This window comes from Myotis davidii, unplaced genomic scaffold (genome assembly GCF_000327345.1).
Source record: "Myotis davidii unplaced genomic scaffold, ASM32734v1 scaffold1446, whole genome shotgun sequence".
Lineage (NCBI taxonomy): Eukaryota > Metazoa > Chordata > Mammalia > Chiroptera > Vespertilionidae > Myotis > Myotis davidii.
The window spans coordinates 385082-407566 of NW_006296803.1; the positions used below are offsets into that span (position 1 = coordinate 385082).

General features: G+C 46.7%; 1 protein-coding gene and 1 pseudogene across 1 annotated transcript in view; both read left to right on the forward strand.

Moving 5' to 3' along the window:
- The window catches only part of ADAMTS2 (ADAM metallopeptidase with thrombospondin type 1 motif 2), a 204994-nt gene that overhangs the window by 145638 nt on the left and 36871 nt on the right, over positions 1–22485 (forward strand). Inside the window, exons 10-12 of the mRNA XM_015569666.1 lie at positions 1563–1708; positions 5370–5545; positions 6673–6806. Of these exons, the coding sequence (XP_015425152.1) occupies positions 1563–1708; positions 5370–5545; positions 6673–6806 (456 nt within the window). The remainder of the gene's footprint in view (positions 1–1562; positions 1709–5369; positions 5546–6672; positions 6807–22485) is intronic.
- On the forward strand, positions 12264–14320 carry LOC102759896 (annotated as a pseudogene).

The following is a 22485-nucleotide window of genomic DNA, read 5'->3' on the forward strand; positions in this document are numbered from 1 at the left end:
AGGGATATAGATATAGATAGATATAGATATAGATATAGATATAGATATAGATATAGATATAGATATGTCTTTTTATTATGTTGAGGTATATACCCTCTATTCTCACTTTGTTGAGAGTTTTTATCATTATGCTGGATTTTGTCACATGCTTCTTCTGTATCTATTAATATTACCACATGTTTTTTGTCCTTCATTTTGTTTCTGTGGTGTAACATGTTAATTGATTTGCAGATATTGAACTAACCTTGCATCCCAGGAATAAACCCCACTTGATCATGGTGTGTGACCTTTTTCATGTATGGCTGAATTTGGTTTGCTAATATTTTGTTGAGGATAGTTGCATCTATGTAATCATGGATATTCGCCTATAATTTTCTTTTTCATAATGTATTTGTCTGGTTTGGAATCAGCATCATGCTGGTCTCATAAAATGAACTTGCGAGTCTTCTCTCCTCTTGAATTTTTTGGAATAATTTGAGGAGAGGTATTATTTCTTTTTACAATACTTAAATTTACCTGTGAAGCTATCTGGTCCAGAACACTTACTGATTCGATTTCATTGGCAGTAATTGGTCTGAACCAATTTTCTGTTTCTTCTTGATTTGGTCTTAAAAGATTGTTTCTAGGAATTTATCCATTTCTTCCAGCTTGTCCAATTTGCTGGAGTATAATTGTTTATATGTTTTCTTATAATCCTTTGTATTTCTGTGGTGTCAGTTGTCACTTCTCCTCTTTCCTTTCTGATTTTCTTTATTTGGGTCCTCTCTGTTTTTTTCTTGATGAGTCTGGTTAACAGTTTGCCAATCTTATTAGTCTTTCAAAGAGTGCTTGGTTTCTTTGATCTTTTGTATTTTTCTTAGATTGTATCTCATTTACTTCTGCTCTGATATTTATTATTTCCTTCTTTCTACTTACTTTTGGTTGTGATATTAGTTAGTTTTTCCATTTTTAATTTTTTGTGATGTATTTTCTTATTCTAATTTAATATTTCATTTTATACCTAATTTAGTATTTTTAACTTTAAAATTTTCTCCTTAAAATGGGCCCCTAGATTGTGTAAGCTTCCTCTCATGGGAGGAGGTGGGATAGTGTGATCAGATTCAAGTTATGGAACTGTGTTCTCTGCTTGCCAGTGTATCCTGACTATATTCATAAATTTTTATCACATCAGCATACCACCTGACCTGCTTCCATATTTTCTTTAAATTAGCTTTTTAAAAATTTAAACAGTAGATCTTATATGTCTCTGGAATCCCAGGCTTGATGAGCTACTTGCATTTTTTTAGTGTTCCCTGTGTAGGCATGCCAGTGGCTTCACCCTAGGGACATGGTGTAGGGCAGGCTCTGACTAGACAAGGTGCTGAGGATGGTAGGAGGGCTGGGCAATAGTGGGGGAAGCTGGGTGGGCCAACATCTCACTAGGTCTCCTGAGGGGCTTCGAGCTTCTATGAGTGAGTAGGTCTGCCTCCCTATTTGCCTCCAGGGCTAGGCAGTCCTCACGGACACAGCAAGTTGAAGGGAGGGCAGGAGGCCATGGGTCAAGGGAATGACCTGTCTTTCAGCACTGCTTTAAAGGACACTGCATCTGGCTGACGCCTGACATCCTCAAACGAGATGGCAACTGGGGCACCTGGAGTCCATTTGGCTCCTGTTCACGCACCTGTGGCACAGGTGTTAAGTTCAGGACCCGCCAGTGTGACAACCCACAGTAAGTTGACCCTGATGTTTCCCAGCTCTCCCGGGTGGCAGCTGTGGTTCCTGAGGCCACTTCCTATCCTGCACGATCCCTATTGCTGCATGCCAGTTCTGGAGAGGGTGCAAGGGCTGGCATCCTGTTCGCTGGGAGGAAGGTGAGACAGAGAGGGAAGCCTCATGGCCCTGGTTGCGCAGCCTGCTGGGAGCAGAGCCAGCCCTGGAGCCCTGAAAACCTGGTCTCCTGGCCTGCTATCCATCCCCTCACAGGCTTTGACCCTCCTCCAGAAACTGGCTTGCTCTGTCCTTCTTGGTCAAGTGTATCAAGGACATAAGGTGGTACAGAGAACAGAAATTAAAAATAAGGAGGAGGGCTCTCTTGGTCCCCAGGATGCTAGGAACCTGAGCAGGGGGAGCAACTGTTTGTAGTCAGGCAAGGGGCAGGGCCAGCAACATGCTGCCTGAACCCAGCTACCCAGGGAAGAGATAACCTGGAGAGGCTGCCCCCATGCCCACTGGACTCCTATTGCCAACCATGCTTCCCTTCCTGCTTCCCAGGTTTGGGGCCTGCTGTACTGTCCTCCCTAGCCCCTCCCCGTGCCTCTCATCCCCTCACCCACTCCACCTTATAAAAGGCTTTCTGGTGCATGCCCCCTCCTCGGCCCATTGCTACTTACTTATTCATGCCCAGGCCACTCTTCCTGTCTGAACCCTTAGCCTGGGCCTCCACCAGGGCAGTGCCCATGGAGAGAGCCATGTGGAGACGGAATGCCTGGGTCCCGGGCCCCTGCAGCCCCATGTAAGTCAGGGTAGGTCACTTAGGCCCCTCCCCCTGGGCCTCAGGCAGCCTGCTCATGGAGTGATTGTGAGTGCACATACAGTAATGTGAACAGGACCTGGGTGCAGGAAAACTCCCCACAGATGTCAACTCACTGGTCTTCCACCTGCCCATTAGCAGCCCTCAGCTTCTGGGAGACATGTGGCTTTTGTCTTTCTCTCTTTGGCCAGAGTTGTAAAGATTTTAATTTACATGAAAATGTTAAAAATCTGGAATTTCACATAAAGAAAACAGATTTCTAGCTTCCAAATTGGGCACCATAGCAATACAGGTTAATGGGCAACTCGGGCTGCCCCTCCCCTCCCCACAGCCATCTTCACTCACCTCCTCTGCCCACCTGAACCCCTAGATATTTGAGTTGGGGTGCCTAGACCCTAAGCCTCATCACCCTTCTTTGGACCTTGCCATGGCCTCATCCAAAATTATATTATGACTTTCTGTGCATGAAAATTTTTCTGGGGGAGCAGGTCTCTAGCTTCACATCAACTTCTCAGAGGAATCTGTGCCCCAAAATTTAAGCCCACCCAGGTCTCTGGTGCCCATCTAGACTGCTAGGCTCTGCCTTTGCAACAGCTTCCCTGTTCTGCTCGGCCAGCTGCTGCATTTTCTCTGGCCATGCCTTGAACTAGCCCCCAGGGAACCAAAGGGGCTCAGCAGTAGTAGCTCTGGGTAGAGGGATCAAGTCCATGTTGGCCAAGAAGGGACTGGTGTCCTGGGCTGCAGCAGTGGGAGAGCCTGTCCCTCAAGGTCACTTGTGCCTCGGGCTGGCCACCCCAGCTCCTGATGGGGCCTTCTCCTCCAATTTCTGACTACCTCCTGCCCGGGGCTCTAGGCTACCGTCCTGACTAGGAGCAGAGGCAGGAAGGGGCCCAAAGTGCCCTGCTCCTGACTCCCCTCATGCAACCCTGGGATGCTTGCCTCAGGATGAGATTGACCAGACAGGAAGTTAGAACTGAAGAGGCCATGGGATTCTGGGTAAGGACTGTGGGGTTCCTGGCTTGTGGTGCATGCTTGGCATGCAGCAAGCACTCAATAAATGTCTCAGCTGCCCCCTTCACATGCTGATGGAATAACTTGGGCCCAGGGTGCAGTTGAGGGAGCAGGTTCGGCCTGACTTCCCCACTCTCCATGGGCATCCAGGCCCTGATTCTTCCTGCCTGATGCTGGGTTCTCAGGCTCCAGCAAACTCACCCCCTGGCCTGGTTCAGTGGAGAAGAGGTACACATTCTGACCTTTTTCACTCGCACACTTTAGGAATTTACTCCTCGGGCTTGCCCAGACTCCTTGATGGCAGCAGGGGACAAGGGCAAGTGATGGGAGCAAAGCTGTCAGGACAGCCTGTGAGCCCATCTGTTCCTGAAAGCCATCAGTCCCAGAGAATAGCCAAGCCCTGCCCAATGCCTGCATTCCCTGTCAGACAGCATGCAGCTATGGCGACTGTTTATTTACGCGGGCCTCACGCACATCTGTGGGAGACACGCGCAGCTGCAGCCCAGTGCATTTCTGAGCTCAAGGGCTCCACACAGCCTCTTTGTCAGAAATGTAAAACGGGCCACCCTTTCATTCATTGTCCAGGGGACAACTGCTGGACTTCATGCTGCCCATTTTAGTTATTATACTCCCTGTGCTAGTCCCCAGTTCTTCCTATGACACTGGGACTAGTGTGAAGACTCCCATGCAGCTCTAGCTAGACCCTGCTTGCAGGATTGAGTTCCTACTGTTTTCGCTGCTCATACCCTTGTGATTATAAAACTGCAAACAATCCAGTCTCTAGTATTTCACTTGCTTTTCCCCTCCCCAAATTCTCTAGCTCACTCTGTTTTGGAGTCAATATGGATTTCCAATCACTATGCCTCCTGCCTGGGCTGGCCAGGGACTCCAGCAACAGCAGACCCTTCCTGCTTCCCCCACGGTTGCTGCTGCTGCCCTGGCTTCCCACACCTGCAACCAGGCCTGTACCCCCTTCTCCTGGTGACAACCTTGTTGGTATTGTCATTGGTCTACGATATTATCAGTGACTCTGGCATCAATCTCAGAGTTATCCTTTCTTTCAATCTCCTATCGAACACTGAGGCCTCTTGGTTCGTCCATAAGTTTTTCTGATATTATTCCCACTGACCCCCTGGAGAACACAGTGCCATGGGAGGGGCCTCACAGAGGCAGCTCTTTCTTGTCCACTTTACTGTGCTGCATGGCATTCACCCTTCTTGTTGCACGCAGAGCATGACTTGCTCAAGTCTCAGGTGAGGCCTTCAGTTCTGTCTGGCTCTACCACAATTGGCATATGGCAGCACTATTGCCCCCCAGTTCCTCCCAGTTTCTGGCCTGCTGCAGCCCATCCTTCACCTTACAGATGCACCTGCCAACCAGAGCCAGTGCCTTTTCTGTGGGGCTAGTTTGCTGTGGATTGTTCTCGGTGAAGTGAGGGAATTACAGAAACAGCCCAAATTCGCTGAGGTGGAGGAAGGTGGGTGGAGTGTCCACTGTGAGCCCCACACTTGGGAAGAACCTGTGCAGTGGGATTCTGCTATTTCAGAACTGCTCTTTGAGTGCCCACACTGTGTCAGGCACAGGCACAGACCTTAATGTAGAGGAGACACCACAGGGCCCCAAGGGAGGATTACCAGCCCTCTATACCTAATGCTCTGGGGCCTGGGAGGCTGGGGTTCTGCCTTGGTGTTGTATCCAAGACAGGACAGGGCAGGCCTGGGTCCCGTCAGTCAGCAGAGCTAACCCTACACCTGAGACTCAAGGATCCCCCAAATTCTACAAGTGGAGCGCTAAGTGCTGGCATCTTCCTGGTAGCACCGAGCTGCAAGTCCTTTGCTTTCTCTTCTAGCCCAGCCAACGGGGGCCGCACCTGTTCAGGTCTTGGCTACGATTTTCAGCTCTGCAACTCCCAGGATTGTCCTGACACACTGGCCGACTTCCGTGAGGAACAGTGCCGGCAGTGGGACCTGTACTTCGAGCATGGTGATGCCCAGCACCACTGGCTACCCCATGAGCACCGGGATGGTGAGGCTCTGAGTGGAGGGCAGAGTGAGGCTCAGGACAGGTCAGGGTGGGTAGACTGGGGATCGCGCTGCCTGTGAGTCTGTGTGAGCAAGGCTGTCAGCCACAGGGATACTGGGGCCCACTCCATGACTGAGGCTGGGGCTTGAGACAGGACTACAGTCCCAGAGGGGCCAGAACACTGGGCCTGGCCCAGGATGCACGGGAGAGACCAGGAGGCTCAGCAAGTGCCAGGCTCTGCTGCCTCCATCCGTTGGAGGAGGCTGTAGGTGCGTTATTAAACCCACTCAGGGATGGAGGTGGGGAAGGAGCTGAGTGGACCTTGCCAAGGAGCCAGGCTACCTCTAGCCTTCTCATATTTCAGATGACAGTCAGAACTCAGTCAAGTGTCAGAAAAGGTAACATGAACTACTTTATGTGCTCAAAGGTATTTATTGGCTCCTAGGAACTAAAATGCCTGCCAGCTTCAGGCATGATCCTGTTTGTATTCTGTTTCGTTCCCCTCCCTCATGGTGGAATTTTAAACATGCAGTTTTTGTTCCTTCCAGGCACTGGGCAGGGGCAGGCTGCCAGCATGGGCCCATCTCCATCATCCTGCCTGTGATATACCAGCAGAGTGCCCTGGAGGCAGGGGAGCCAGCACAGACACAGGCCCCCCTGGAGGCGGGCTGCAGCCTGGCAGGCAGGGTGGATAGCCATCAAATAACGACCCAGTGTTTTAGTGACTTCTGAGAGAAATACTGAGAAAGGAAGATGCCAGGGACCCAAGACTGAATCAAGTGGTGTCTAGCCTTATTTGGGGTTTTAGAGAAGGTTAATTGAAGAGGGTCTTCAGTTGAAAAGCTGGCAAATAGCCATTTGCCTTCCCCTGGGTGTCGGGGCCTTAGGGGCCTGAGGCCTGTGCTGCTCCAACAACATCCTGGTTCATCCGGGAAAAGCTCTTCCCAAGTCCCTGAGACAGAAACTCAAAGGGGGTTGCAGTCTCCTGGCCCCTTTCCTTTTCCTGCCCCAGGGCAGGTGCCTGGGGGGGTGGAAAGAAGACCCTCATGGGAATTTCTCATGAGTAGACTTGGGAAAGAAGGTGAACAGAGCAGCCCACACGTTTCCCTAACACCCCTCTTCCCTTTCAGCCAAAGAGAGGTGCCACCTCTACTGTGAGTCCAAGGAAACCGGGGAGGTAGTGTCCATGAAGCGCATGGTGCATGATGGGACACGATGCTCCTACAAGGATGCCTTCAGCCTCTGCGTGCGAGGGGACTGCAGGGTGAGTGCCCCGGTGCCAGCGTGGGAGCTCAGGATCTCTGCTTCAGGGAGTTTTGAGAGGACTCATGCAGAGTGTTAGACACAGCACTTGGAGCAGGGCAGACCCCCAGTCTTAGCATTTAGTATGCCTCAGAGCAACATGGGGAACTTGAGGCTCCTCCTGAGGGATTCTAATTCCTAGGTTGAGGCTGGGACCCAAAAGCAGCATTTTTATGAGCCTCCAAGTGATTTCAACACACACAGTCCTTAGTGACCCTGCCACATCCTGGCACTCTGATGGGCACTGGACAGCTTACTCTTGACTAGGGTGGCCCACCAGGGTTCTCATTGTTTGGTTCTTTGTGGAAATGCCTGCTGTGTTTTCTGTTGTCATTATTATGTCTTTGGCTTCAATCATAGGCTGACACAGGAAACCACTGCGGGGTAACCTCAGCATACAGTAATAATTGAACTCAGACTTGCCTCCTGACAGATTCCCTGAAACAACTGGAAGACTCTGTAGTTTGTGTAGACAGGACTGAGTGTATGTGCCATGCAGACTGACTCTCCTAAGGAGTCTCTCAGAAAAACTGCCAGAATGCTGTCACCCCTAGCGGAGGGAATGAGGCTGGAAGCACAAGGTGGGGGTGTTGGTCAGCCCCTCCACTCAGGTAGGACCATGGCCTGAGGTGAAGGAGGCTCCTCTCGGACACAGGGGAGCTGCATCCTCTAAGATAGGAGGAGGCTGGCTGAGTCTGAACCTTGCAGGGAGGCCAGGCCACACGGTCTGCTCAGACAGTGGAACCAAATCCTCAGCGATGAAGGCAGCAGTGTCTCCTCTGTACCCACAGGGCTTTGATTTATGGAGGTGACAGTGAGGACACAGAGAGGCCAATGCCATTGAAGAAGAATTTATTATTTACATTTTCCAAGAGAAGGGCATGCCATGCCTTGCAGGGCCACATGGGGAAGCACCAGGTGTTTGGGGGGCAGAAAGGGGCAGAAGACTAGGCCAGAGCTTTCATTGGGGTTCCTGGTGGAAAGGGGAGCAGGACAGGGGAAGCTGGTTAGAACTGGCCAGTCTGAGGAACTCTAGCAGGCTTCAGCTCTAGGGTTGGCCTCTATTTGCCTGCTGCCTAGCCCTGGGACAATTTGGGTCAGGGAAAATATTGTTCTGATCTGTGACAGATAAGGCAGATTTGCATCTTAAAGGTGTGCTCCCCAGCCCTTACCATCTCTAAGAATGGCTAGTCCTAGGACATCATAAGACACATAAAATTAAAAATACATATACGTGACTGATACGGGCAATAAGCATGGGAAAGATTTAGTAGAAGAAGCTTTGAATGGCAGCTTCTAAATGCTTGCAAAAATAACGGAGAAGTCAGAGCATTAACTTACCATCTTAGTGGGAGCAGCAGCTTCACTCCTGACATTGACAATTTAAGAAGAGGTTAAGTATTTCATTAATTAATGGTGGTTTTAAATGGTAACAGCAAGCTGATAATTTTTACATAATTACAACAAGCATATACTTACATTTATATAAGCTCATATTGCAAAATTTAGAAAGCAGAGGAGGTAAAAAGGAAAGATTGAAAACACAAAAGACATGGGGTAGTAGTAAGATGAACTATATAACTCCTAAGACTACAGGTGAATGTGAGATTCTTATTTTAAAAGAATCTAATTCTAGGTCAAAAAATGTTATCCAATGGAGGTTGTCAATTAGAGAATATCAAAACACAATGACCTGGGAAGGTTAAAAGTGAAATGACATTAAAAGAGGGTTCCAGAGAATGAAAGATATGTACACCTGTAGCATACATACACCGCAAGGAATCAAAAGAGAACGAATAAAATGAATCTCACAGGGGCATTTTGTTTTGATAAAGGGCACCATCCACTACCTTGATAAAGTAATAACATGTTATCAAATATATCACTTAAAAACTGCTATGAAAAAGGAGAAACTGAAATAAGCTGGCATATATCTGATATGATAGCTCACTGATAGGATTTCCTAACAGATGGGAAGGGAAGAAAGCAGCTCCTTTTAGCTCTGTGCCCCTTGCCATGTGACAGACGCCCACTATCACTATCAGCCGCCCACCCCTCCCCCCTTGGCTGGAACTGAAATGGAATCAAGCTGTGAGCCTTCCCTGGTCACAGCAGCCATGCAGAGCAAATCAGGGACACATGGCCATCCCCAACCTGAGCTATCATTGGCCCCATTAACCCTTTAGAATCTAAAGTGAGATTTCAGGCCAGTAGAAGGACCCTGTGCTTCACTGGCCTCTTGTACTTGGTTAAAGTCGTTTCCACCTAGTTCAGTTCAGACCACTATGTCTCCTGAAGGTCTGTAGACACTTACTAAAGACAAATAGGTGTTCCCTGAGCTGCTGGGGTCCAGCCCCAGCAGGTCCAGGGGTCCCCCAAGGTGTAGGCGGAGTTGGCGAAGAAGGAATGCCACGGAGACATCATTCAGTTGATCAGCAGCCTAGCCAGGATCTCCAGCCAAGTTCTGGTCTGGATCCCCAGCGAAGTTCTAGGTTCTGTGTAGGCCCTGTCTGCTAAGTTCTGTGTTCTAAGGTCTGTCTTCTGAGGTCTGCCTTCTGAGGTCTGTCTCCTGAGGTCTGCCTCCTGTTGTCTTGTTGCATCTGTATTTATACCAGTTGATTCTAATCCTATCAATCTCTATTCCAAAGGTTAGGGCGTTTCTTATCTCCATTCCAGGGAGTAAAGATTATGTAGCTTAAGCATGATTGTTCGTAGTTAAAGTGATTAATTACCCGCCTGGCAGTTAAGAGGTTTTATTCCCTCCCTAACTTCAGGGGAAAATCCCTACCTGGGGAAACAACCTTTCTCGGAGAGGTGACCTTGGACCGGCTCCCGGCACTGAGCCAGGTGCTTGCCTGCACCTGGATGGTCACACCACCTGAGATGAGCTGGCCAGCAGCTGCCCAGGCAAGAATCTGCTGAGTCAAACACACTTCTAGGTAGCAGGGAGAGTCCTTTTGACTGTGATTATTAGACATCCTGATTTCAGAAACAATAAAAGGTGAAATGAAATGTGTCTTAGAATGGAGGAGAAATTATGACAGGATATTTTAATATCTCTCAAAGTTTGACAGATCAAGTCGTTCATTCACTCTGGGGGTTTTTTGTTAATTATCTGTGATTCACAGAACAAAAGTTCAGAGCAACTGTTCTCATGCTGCTTCATTTTCTCTTGTCCAGATACCCTTCTTCTCATCCAGCCAGGTGGGACTTCCACATACTGTCTTTGTACATGGGCTGCAAGCCTTTTTAGAGGGAACACAGGAGTCCATGGAGAACTCCTAAGAGCTGCTCTTACCGAAGGCATGCAATTTCTGTTGGTGGCTCCTGTCAGTCAGGCTTCAGAGTCTGAGACGGTGCCCTCCTGATGCCATGTCCTTCACTGGTCTCTGTGCACATCTGCGTTGGCATCCACCTGCCTCTACAGCTCTGAGTCTTTTCACTTCTAGTTATTCTGTAGGAAACCTAAGTATTGATCTCCCTCAAATGAGAGGCTGGAGCAACCCTTCCAGGGAATACACTGCTAACTTTCTGCACCCAATTCCAGTGTGGGGGCTTTTCCCTATACCAGCAAGCAATTCTCTGACAACAACTGGGTGTCCTACAATTCAACATAGTTCTGACACTATCTACCTGAAGATAATGTCAGATCCCACAGGTTAAGGTCTCAGTCTTACAATACCACACCCACCCCTTCAGACTGCCATCAAAAGTTCAGTTGTCACCTGTACTTCTGACCAACTGGCTATAGATTGGAGATTCCCGCACCCACTCTTTGGGTTTGATTAATTTGGTAGAGTGCCTCACAGAACTCATAGAATTATTCCACTTACTTGATCACTAGTTTATGATAAAAGGATATAACTCAGGAACAGCCAAATGGAAGAGAAACATAGGACCAGGTATGGGGAAGAGGCAAGGAGCTTCCATGCCCTCTCCAGGTGCACAACTCTCCAAAACTTCACCTGTTCACTAACCCAGAAACTCTCCAAGCCTCACCCTTTGGGGTTGTTGTGGAGGTTGCATTTACATAGGTTTTGTTAACCTAAAGATAAAATACCTTCCAAAGTGAGAGGCAACAAGCATTTATTTGAGATCAAAGCATAACTATTCGGGAATAACTGATTCAGACAGAAACCCAAATAGTGTTCTGACAAAGGCAACGGGTATTTATGAGAAGGGGAAAGGGAAGAATTACATCCATATAAGGAAGGCATTTCTTTGATGCCAGTAACATAACATAATGATGTTAATTCTAAACAACTTTTTAATTTTCAGTCCAGTGGTCATAATAACTGCTTTCTTATTATCTTTGCAAACAGTTCTGCGGGGCATAGTGTTGCTTTAGGCCCAGTCCCAAGGTGATTCTGCCCTGTTCTAGCATTCCAAGGTTTGAGGCATAAGATGTGCAACGCAGTTCCTGTGGGGTAGCAGCTCCAGCTGCATTTTAAAGTGGCTCCTTATTTTTGTTACATTTTTCCCATTTTGATGAATATTATTCCTTGAAAACATCACTGATCAATTACCAGAAAGCAGCACTGATAAGTTACTAAAAGCAATGGTCCTCCATTGTCAGGAAGGTTCATTATCAGTATATCATGCCATTGCCAGTCCCTTGTCACCAGGAAAGCTCATTCCCAGTATGTCATGTCCTGCATAGAAGGGAAAGTGGTTTCTTTTTCCTAAAGGAACACTGGGCCACATTTGAGCAGCAAAAGCACTGGAACAGGGGAAGGCTGTACCATGATGTTTCTCCAAAGGCAACATCTGGAGGTTTCTCATCTAAGACTTCATCTCAAAATGTTGAGCAATCATTATTGGGGTGGTATCATTTTAACACTGAGCTATGCAAAACAAAGTTTTATAACAGCAAAATTTCCTATAATAACAAACAAAATGCCATGTCCAATTTGAAGAATAAATCTGAACCAGGATTTATACCCTCAATAAAGCTGTGAGTAGTCAGGTATTAAAGAACCAAGATATTCAAGAACCATGAGCTGTCAGTGGACACTATATTGAATCATTTGGTTTATGCCCTGATTCTATCTAGTTTTGTCTCTATTTTACCACAGGTGTCTTATCAAAGTACAAGAGGTATTAAGAACAGAGCAAAGCACCTTGCTTAACTAGGATATGGTCAAAAGGAATTTTATTTTCTAATATAACTCATGCAAAGGAATTTAAAGATTTGTCTGATTGGCTATTGCCATGGTGGTTATTGCAATAGCTGCCCAAGGAAAAAGGGGTTTTCCAAATCTGGTAACTTCCCTAAGGTTGACATCACAGGCATGAATATCCTTGACTATGTGTGTGACTAGTTGCATGTTTTGACCTGAGAAATAGGTTTAAAGATGATGCCCATCTTTTTTCAGGCCGGCAGCCATGGGGGCACAATGAAGGGGGAGGGTGTTGCCACTCCTGGGTGGCAGCGGTTGGGGGAATGCTACTGGAGGACCCTAGATACTTCTCTAGATCATGAGCTCAGGCAAAAGCACCTGGTAAAACCACTTCTCTGGGAGACCTACCAATCTTCCCACCCCAGACATCATCACCAGGACCAGAATGGAAACGACCTTTGGGCCTGCCTTTTCAGCTGTCACCACTATCACCAAAGCGGATGGGACCAGCACATACAATCAGCACCGCAGGACACCTCCTCCTCCAGCACCCTTGCCTACTCCCCTCAGGATGAGGAGGACAGCATGCCCCCCATGAGCACCCCACGCCACTCTGGCTTGGCCATATCCATTTGCTCCCTGCACTCCATTCACTACTATGCTCCATGTTCTCGCTGCCTGAGGAGAAGGAGGAGCTGGAGCCACTGGTCTTTGCCGAGCAGCTCTCAGTGAAGCTGTGCTGTGTTTAAGGACCCTGTGATCACCATGTGTGGGCATACATTCTGTTGAAGATGTGCCTTGAAGTCAGAGAAGTGTCCTGTGAACAATGCCAAGCTGCAGTGGTGGTGAACAACATTGCCATGGCTGAGCTACCCTGGGGAGCTCTCCATTCACTGCAAGCATGCTGTCAGGTAGCAGGGATCAGGAAGCCCATCATCTTTGAGGTGGACCCCCAAGGGTGCCCCTTCATTATTAAGCTCAGTGCCTGGAAGGACCATGAGAACAGCTGTGGCTACAGGCCTGTGCGGTGTCCCAACAACCCCAACTGCCCGCTCCTTCTCAAGATGAATCTGGAGGTCCACCTCAAGGAGTGTGAGCACATCAAGTGTCCCCACTCCAAGTACACATTCACGTTCATTGGGAACCACAACATGTATGAGACCCATCTGGAGACCTGCCACTTTGAGGGCCTGAAGGAGTTTCTCCAGGAGATGGATGACTGCTTCCATGAGATGCACGTGGTATGGGCCCAGAAGGACCAGGAGATCACCTTCCTGTGCTCCATGCTGGGCAAGCTCTCAGAGAAGATTGACCAGCTGGAGAAGAGCCTGGAGTTCAAGTTCAATGTCCTGAATGAAAACCAGAGCAAGTTGAGCAAGGACCTCATTGAGTTCCAGAGGGACACATCCATGTTGAACAATGATTTATCCCACATCAATGCATGGCTGAACATGGGCATCCTAGGATCCTATGACCCATAGCAGATCTTAAACTACAAAGGAAACTTTGGGGCCACCAGGGCCCCATCTGATGTCTCTGTGTCTACTCCAGTGGCTCTTCTGACAAGAACATCAAGGTATGGGACACGTGTACTACATACAAGTGCCAGAAGACACTGGAAGGCCATGATGGCATTGTGCTGGCACTCTGCATCCAGGGGTGCAAGCTCTACAGCAGCTCAGCGACTGCACCATCATTGTGTGAGATATCCAGTACCTGCATAAGGTGAACACAATCCAGGCCCATGACAACCGTGTGCACACTGGTCTCCTCGCACAACATGCTCTTCAGTGGCTCCCTGAAAGCCATCAAGGTCTGGGACCTTGGGCACTGAGCTGAAGCTGAAGAAGAAGCTAACAGGCCTAAACCCCTGGGTGCAGGCCTTGGTGGCTGCCCAGAGCTACTTGTACAGTGGTTCCTACCAAATAATCAAGATCTGGGATATCCAGACCCTCGACTTCATCCATGTCCTATAGACATCTGGTGGCAGTGCGTACTCTATTGCCATGACAAATCACCACATTGTCTGTGGCACCTATGAGAACCTCGTACATGTGTGAGACATCGAGTCCAAGGAGCAGGTACAGACCCTGACAGGCCATGTTGGCACCGTGTATGCCCTAGCGGTCATCTCAACACCAGACCAGACCAGTCTTCAGTGTGTCCTATGATCAGTCTCCCAGGATCTGGAGTATGGACAACATGATCTGCACACAGATCCTGGTGTGTCACCAGAGTGGTATAACTGCACTGGCTGTGCCCCGGGGCCGGCTCTTCTCAGGGCCTGTGGACAGCACTGTGAAGGTTTGGACTTGTTGACAGAATCCAGGCCAGGTCTTGGCTTCTTCTGGGCCCACCCTAGGTCTATCCAAGCCAGGTTGGTCTCAGGGTCTTTGCCTGCCCTTTTGGGGATAGGTGGGCACCAGGCCAGGCAGTGCCCTCCTGATCCTGCACCCAACAGGTCTCTCTCTGTCTGGTTCTGTCATCATTGCTGCCAGGATAGTGCCCAGACCCTCTCTCTACACTCCAGGTATAATGCTTGCCCAGTCCATCTTCCATGCCCCTTCCTGAAGGACTACAGGGCCTTTTTACTCATCTTTTTACTATTTTTAGACTGTACATAGATTTGATTACTTCTGATTGAAATAAAAGTTGCACAGACTGTGGGGCAGGGATGGGGGGGTGTGCAGAGGGAGATGATGTCCAATGTTGAGTTATCTTCCCAGATAGATATTAAGGGGGGAGTGGGGGAAGAAAACAATAATTATTATAGTGAGTGTTTGGTCTCGCATATTATTTGTGAGATTTGAAGGAACTAAAAAACAAGTGGAACAACATCAAAAAAAGAAGACTTGAAATTTTGAAGGGATTTGTGGGAAGGAAAAGATAAATGATGTTTTAATTTTGCTTATAAAGGTAAAACTTACCAAATTGCTATAGGTCATATGTGGCAGGGGGGAAAATTCTTATATCTGAAGAATAAGGATAAAAAAATGAGTATCTCATATCAAAAGTCATAAAAATTATAATCATCCTTAGCAATTCACTCATTCCCATGTTATTAATCAATCCTTACTGATCTTGATCCTCCTGTGAGCAGTTTTAGGAATCCAGTTTTTCCTTAGAGTTCTGTAAATCTCCTTCCAGTTCAGTGTTACATTTTCAGTTATAATCTCTTTGAAGATGAAACACATTGGTAGGAATATTTTTTTGCCAAAACATCAGAGTAAAACAGTAATTGTATGCAACTGGCAAAAGGCTTAAAAAGGGCCTGGATTAAAGATCTGGTTAGTTCACACACATACATGTAAAGAATGTAATTGACTAGTTATATATTCTAATCTTAGTTAGATTGACTATATATAAACTTCTCTCAAGATCCCTCTTCCACAAACCTTCTGCAACATCCCAGTTTACATTCCACCCTTTTCTTTAGACAATCATTTTATTTTAGGACAAAGTTTCTTTTTTCTTTTTCTTTCTTTGCCATAAAAAATACCCATGTTCTTTATATTCTTCCTTATCCAAAAAACACATTTTATTCTCCTTTTCATCAACAAAAGTGCATCTCCATGCTTTATACCTTCTACTGAAAACATGTCTTGTTTTCTATATACAGTAATTTTGTTTCATCCTTATTCTTTTTTAGTAGTTTTGTAAAATAAATAACCACAGCTCTTTTATAAATTAATTTTGGCATGGTAATTTACACAGCAGTTTGTGCTTTTAAAGGGCCATTTCTTTTCTCTTCAGTGTCTGTAGGCAATTTCTGGGTTAGCTCCTGAATGTTTACATTTTAAATATATTTTTTTTGTTGATTTCAGAAAGGAAAGGAGAGGGAGAGATAGAAACATCTAGGATGAGAGAGAATCATTGATTGACTGCTTCCTGCACACCCCCTACTGGGGATCGAGCCTGAAACCGAGGCATGTGCCCTGACCAGGAATCGAGCCATGACCTCCTGGTTCATAGGTCAATGCTCAACCACTAAGCCACACTGGCCAGGCATGAATGTTTACATTTTAAAGACATGACAAAGACATAACTTTACCAGGATATGTTAGCATTTTAAGAATTTTACGTAATTTTTATAACTTATTACTAATATATCTAAGTAAATATAATGAAATGTTTAGCATTATCTATTTCACAATGCTTCCCATATAATTTGACATACCAAATAAGCCTAATTAGTTTAACATTTTCCTTTATAAAGAGAGAGAACAAATCTCTGAGGTGCTCAGGGGCCCTCTGGAATAGTACTCCCAGGTCAATAAGATTTAATTTAGAATCTGATCTTGGAAAGTTTGTCAAACATATCAACAATTTAAAAACATTTGGTCAAATAGGATCATACGCTATTGTAGAACAATACTTAAGTTACTAATCTAATCATGGCAACAAAAGCTTTGCAGGCAAATACAGAAAGTTAAATAGTTATAAGCAAATTTAGCTCTTTTAATATTAAGAAGTCTCAATTTACTTAAGCAATTAAAGACCTGATGATACAGAGTCCAGGAAACCATCTAAATAAGATAGAAAATCTTTGTTTCCCTTTATAATTTCTTACTAACAGCATACCAATAATATAGGAAAATTTTGTTCTTTTAGTAGAGAAATAACATTAAATTTTAGCTTTACATAAGCATACCAATGATATTAAAGCTTAGTTAATCTTTTAAAAACCTTTATAATAACAACTTAACATTAGCCAGTTTAATTATAAGAGTTAAAAATCTTTCTCTTTTTCCATTCTGAAATAAACAGGACAAAATTACTTTCCTTTTCCTTAATGAAAACATATCTCCATAACTTATACCACCTTTTATTGAAAGCACATATTAATTTCTTCCACATTATTTAGAATCTTTAACCCTTAGAAATCTTAATTTTAGTGACAACTAATAAGCAATTATTATTCATTAGATTAGCAAATTTATGAATACATTTTAAAATCTCTAGAAATACAGATTCTTTCACTAGTAAATATATTTTATAATTTTTAGAAACATGTTTCCTTAACCTAGCAAAAATAATTTTATTAAATGACCCAAATATCTTTAGTTTTTCTGTATTAGGAAGCCAAAAGTACATAAGTTTAAATTCATTTAGCAATTAATGTTTCAGTATTTTACTTAATTTGGAAATGATCTAGATATTCAATCACTTTGTTACCAGACAGGGACAGGCCCAGAGCGGGTCTGCCTCGGGCCGGCCTGTAGTGTGCGGGGCCTTGACTTCGTGTTGGAAGGATTTCACAAGAGGGGTCCAGAGGGTTTGACAGTGTGTTTAGTAAAGCTGGGGAAGGGAAACAAAGGAAGCACTTAGGGTGGAAGCAGCAGCAGGGGGAGCCTAGGCGGGGCTCTGCTTTGGCTCCCTAGGAACATTATAGAAAAGCAGGCAGCCAAGGCGGGGCTGCTGTTAGCTCACTGGGAAGGGAAGGTCACAGTCACAGAAGTAGCCAAGGCGGGGCTGCTTGGCTCACTGGGAGGTCAGAGAAAAAGGAGACCTTGGAGACGGGATCAGGTCAAGCTGCCCTGTCCACCGCTCCCCCGGCTGCAAGTCTCGTGGGGACCCTTAGAGTTTAGAAAGAAGAAGAAAAATTCATGTTTGGGAAGGAGCATGGGTGTGCTCTGGAGTGAACCCACGCTAATATCCTTTGGGGGGTTTATCTCTCTTCTGTAGGTGAAAATCTTAGGGGAGAGTTTCAGCAGGAGAAAATCAGCAAAATATTCATCAGCTTTCCAGATGCAATTTTTAATATGCTGATGCATCATTTGATCTGCTTTACTGTTTTACTTTTATCTAAGGTCTGTCTAGCTTTTAAAGAGGTTTTGCTATTGTTTCCTGACTTCATCTGTCCTTGGGTTTAGCAGGCACAAATGACATTAGTTGGGTCTTTGTTCTCTATTTTCCCAGGCCAAGGTGATTCAAGCTATGCATTCTCTGGTTAGGGAGGAGAAGTATAAAACACTCTCTCTTGAGTGTCCTTGGTTTATGGGCAATAAAGTCTTGGGATTCACCAGCTGGCTGTAAAACAGTTCAAATTGTTTGGCCTTGTTTAAATTCCTTGTCTCAGTTTCCCCATTCTACTTGCCCAGGGATTTTCCTAACTTCTCACATTCTGTCTCAATTTCGCCTTTTTTTTTTAATCTTTATTCGAGGAAATGTTTTTCATTGATTTTAGAGAGGAATAGAGAAGGAGAGGAGATGGAGAGAGAGAAACATTGATGTGAGAGAGAAACATTGATCAGTTGCCTCATGCACACACTCCGACCAGGGATCAAACCCACAACCCAGGTATGTGCTCTGACTCAGAATAAAATCTGAAATTCTTCAGTGCATGGGAGGATGCTCTAACCACTGAGTGATACTGGCCAGGGCCAATTATTTGTATCTTTTAATTTAACTTAATAGAAATGTAAAGTTTCAAGTTACCAAAAGATTTTGGGTAACAATTTTTAAGTACATATACCATAAAGCAATTATTGAGAAGTTTCACCAAAAATAACTTTTATTTACATCTATTTAATTTACTAAATTTAAATAATTATATTTAGATTAGTCAAACATTTTATGAGACATTAGATACACTTAATTATTATCCCAAACTATTTTCCTGTTGACTAACCCTATAACAGATAGCGTGAACTTATTTTTTAGTAAACCCAGATAAAATATAATTTTATATTAAACATTGCTAACTTTAATAACATTGCTGTTTTAATTAAACCAACAAACGTAAATCTATTTTGATATTAAATCTTTTCCCAAATCATGTGATCCTGAAAAGCTTTGTGTTAGTTTCTGTTATATTTAATTTATATAAGTGGTTAAGCTCTTTAAGCCAATTAAACAAAGCTTTTTATATAAACCAATTTTTATTAATGTCCTCTACATACACATATATACATAGACATAATCAGAGATCTGATCACTTCATTTAAAAAAAGTTTTTAACCATGAGACAGGTATAGTAAATACCATCTACATATATAAAAGCCTAAGCGAGCATTATGACAAATGACCCAAATGACTGGAACAACCGATCAACCAGTCGACCAGTCACTATGACATGCACTGACCACCAGGGGGAAGACACTCAACGCAGGAGCTGTCCCCTGGTGGTCAGTGCACTCCCGCAGCCAACTTCCCGCGGCCGGGCAACTGCCCACAGTCCCTCCCCCTGGCCAGCCAGCCCCCATTGGCCCTTGGTGCTAAACCATTCATAGATGACCTGCTTCTGGGTCAGAGTTTTGTACATAGCAGAGCAGCTCCCTCGCTGCAATCTATTGAAAGTCAGCCCTTGACACAAGGGTTTGTCTCACTCCCATCCTATCCCTTCCCCAGGGGCTGCCCACCGCTACAGTGATGGTGCAGTGGTGAGGGAAGGAGGAGGGGGGAGATGGGGAAGTGTATGGTGGCAGGGCTCCAACAGCGGCATCAGCATCCAGCATCTGTCCCTTCCATGCCCAGCCCAGCAACTGTCGCCTCCTCTCCCAACCCCACTGGGGCCTTCGGACCCCGAGGGTGGGTGGCAGTGGATGCGGCCTCTTTCCCAGGGGGGGCCAGAGGGCCAGCTCCCTCCTCGGGGCTGACAGCCAACCTCCCGCAGTCCCTCCCCACTCCTCTCCCCGAGGCCGGCAGGCCCCAATCAGTCTGGCCCTGATTGGCCTCCCAATTGGCCCTGATTGCTGGCCAGACCTAGAATTTATGCACTGGGCCTCTAGTTAATTTATAATAGTTGGAATAAGTTGTTTGTTCATTCAAATGGCTAAAGCTTTAAGATTTGATTGACAGTTTTTAAAGAATGGGGCTGCTTAGCAAAGGAGCCCATATAGCTACTTGTGGGGGTTTTTTATTGTTGACAGATTTTCTTGTATTACAGATGTCTCCCATTTTCCTACCTTTTACCACCCTCCACCCAGCCCCTGCCCCAACCCAGGCCTTCCCCATACTATTGTCTGTATCCATGGATTATGTATTAACCCTTTTCGGTCCAATGTCGAGGCTGACTCAACAGACCAGGCACTAGTAGCAGATCCAATGTCGAGGCTGACTCGACAGACCAGGTGCTAGGAGCAGGTCCAATGTCGAGGCTGAGGTTTACACCACAAACTGGTTCAACATTCAATCCTGTCAATTAACTTCCCCATACTATTGTCTGTATCCATGGATTATGTATTAACCCTTTTCGGTCCAATGTCGAGGCTGACTCAACAGACCAGGCACTAGTAGCAGATCCAATGTCGAGGCTGACTCGACAGACCAGGTGCTAGGAGCAGGTCCAATGTCGAGGCTGAGGTTTACACCACAAACTGGTTCAACATTCAATCCTGTCAATTAAAATGGCATGGAACATGGCAGGTGTCGGCAGCAAGCAACAGAGCACAGAACATGATGGACATTGGTCTTGGCAGGATGGTGGAGCAGGTGAGCGAGGATGCCAGACCAAGGCAGGGCACCAGTCACTGTCATTGGGGCGAGTCTCTGGTGGTTACTGAAAACTCTTTGCTCCCACGTGCCATGGTCCCACCAGGCACTTGCACCTGCTGCCAGCGCTGGCCCCGCTTGCACCCACTGCCAGTGCCAGAGCCACCACTTGCAACCCATCAGCAGGTGCAAGCAGCAGCTGCCGGCCCCAATTGACCCTCAGGGCTTCTCTACCTCCCCCTGCTCCTGAGGGGTGATCGGGGCTGGCAGCCACCTCTTGCAGCTGCTGCTGGCAATGGCCCCGCTCATAACCACAGCTGGCACCAGAGCTGCTGCTCACACCTGCTGCCGGCACCTGGCACTGGTCCCAATCGCTCAGCGCTGTCAGTGGGTGTGAGCAGAGGCTGCTGGCCCTGATTGCCCCTGAGGGCTTCTCCACCTCCCCCTGCTCCTAAGGGGTGATCGGGGCAGCAGCCACCACTTGCACCCACTGTTGGCGCCGGCCCCGCTCACACCTGCTGCTGGCACCAGCCCCAATCGCTCCACGCCATCAGCGGGTACAAGTCAGGCTGGTGCTGTCAGCATGTGGTAGCAGCAGCAGTGGGAGCAGGGCTGCCGGCAGACAGGGGACCGGGGGCTGTGGCAGGAGGGTGTGGGCTGGGGTGCAGAGGATTGCTGAGAGCTGCCCCTGTGCCCGCCAAAGCCTCATGGCCCACATTTCCTTTCAAGGTGCACGAATTTGTACACTGGGCCCCTAGTATGCATATATATTCTTTGGTTAATCTCTTCTCATCACCCCCAACCTCCCCCCACTGAGATCTGTCATTCTATTCCATGCATCCATGCTTCTAGACTTATTTTGTTTGTCATTTTATTTTGTTTATTAGATTCCACATATAAGTGAGATCATGTGATATTTGTCTTTCTATAACTGGCTTATTTCACTTAACAATAATCTCCAGTTCCATCCATGCTGTTGCAAAGGGTAAGATCTCCTTTTTTACAGTCACATAATATTCCATTGTGCAAATATACCACAGCTTTTTTTTTTAATATTTTATTGATTTTTTACAGAGAGGAAGGGAGAGGGATAGAGAGTTAGAAACATTGATGGGAGAGAAACATCGATCAGCTGCATCCTGCATACCTCCTACTGGGGATGTGCCCACAACCAAGGTACATGCCCTTGACCAGAATTGAACCTGGGATCCTTCAGTCAGCAGGCCACTGAGCCAAACCGGCTAGGGCATACCACACCTTTTTTACCCACTCATCTACTAATGAGCACTTGGGCTCTTTCCAGATCTTAGTTATGGTAAACTAGAGGCCCAGTGCACGAATTTGTGCCCGGGTGGGGGTCCCTCGGCTTGGCTGGTGATCGAGGCCTATTAGGGGGCCAGCCGGCCAGGGTAAGGGACCCTGGGAGGTTGGCTGGCCAGCAGGGGGAGGGACCACCAAAGGTTGGCCAGCCAGCCAGGGAGAGGGACCATTGGAGGCTGGCCGGCAGGAGGCAGGGGCCACTGGGAGCCATCAGGTCTGCGGGAGGTTGGCTGTGGGAGCACACTGACCACCAGGGGGCAGCTCCTGCATTGAGCTGTTACGGCCAAAGGTGGTCATGAGGGGGGTGGGGGGGGGGGGTGAAAGGATTGAGAAAAGATAGACAAGAGAATGAAAGCTGGATCTTGGTGGGACACTGCTCCCTGATGAGGAAACAGCGCCAGCACCCAAAAGCCGTGTCTTTATTTTATAGCAAAAGCCACAGGCAATGTAGGGGCGTGATCAAGTTGTTTACAGCATTCTCGTGATTTTCAACCCTACTCAACTACATGCACTGAACTCTAGCACAAGGCACGTGGGGCCACGTGTTCGACCATAGGTTCAAGCTTACAACCACGGCCGTTGGCTATGATTGTCCTGGGAGGGCCCTGCCCTTCCAGCTGGGACTTGCACATGGCAATGAGAGGACCCTGTCCTTTCATTAGTCCAAGGCTTGAACCTGGCCAAAACACTGTAACTGCGCCCCACAGTGGACAAGACAGTGTGTTGACATCTAAGGTCCATAACAGATGGCATTTCCTGTGGCCAGGT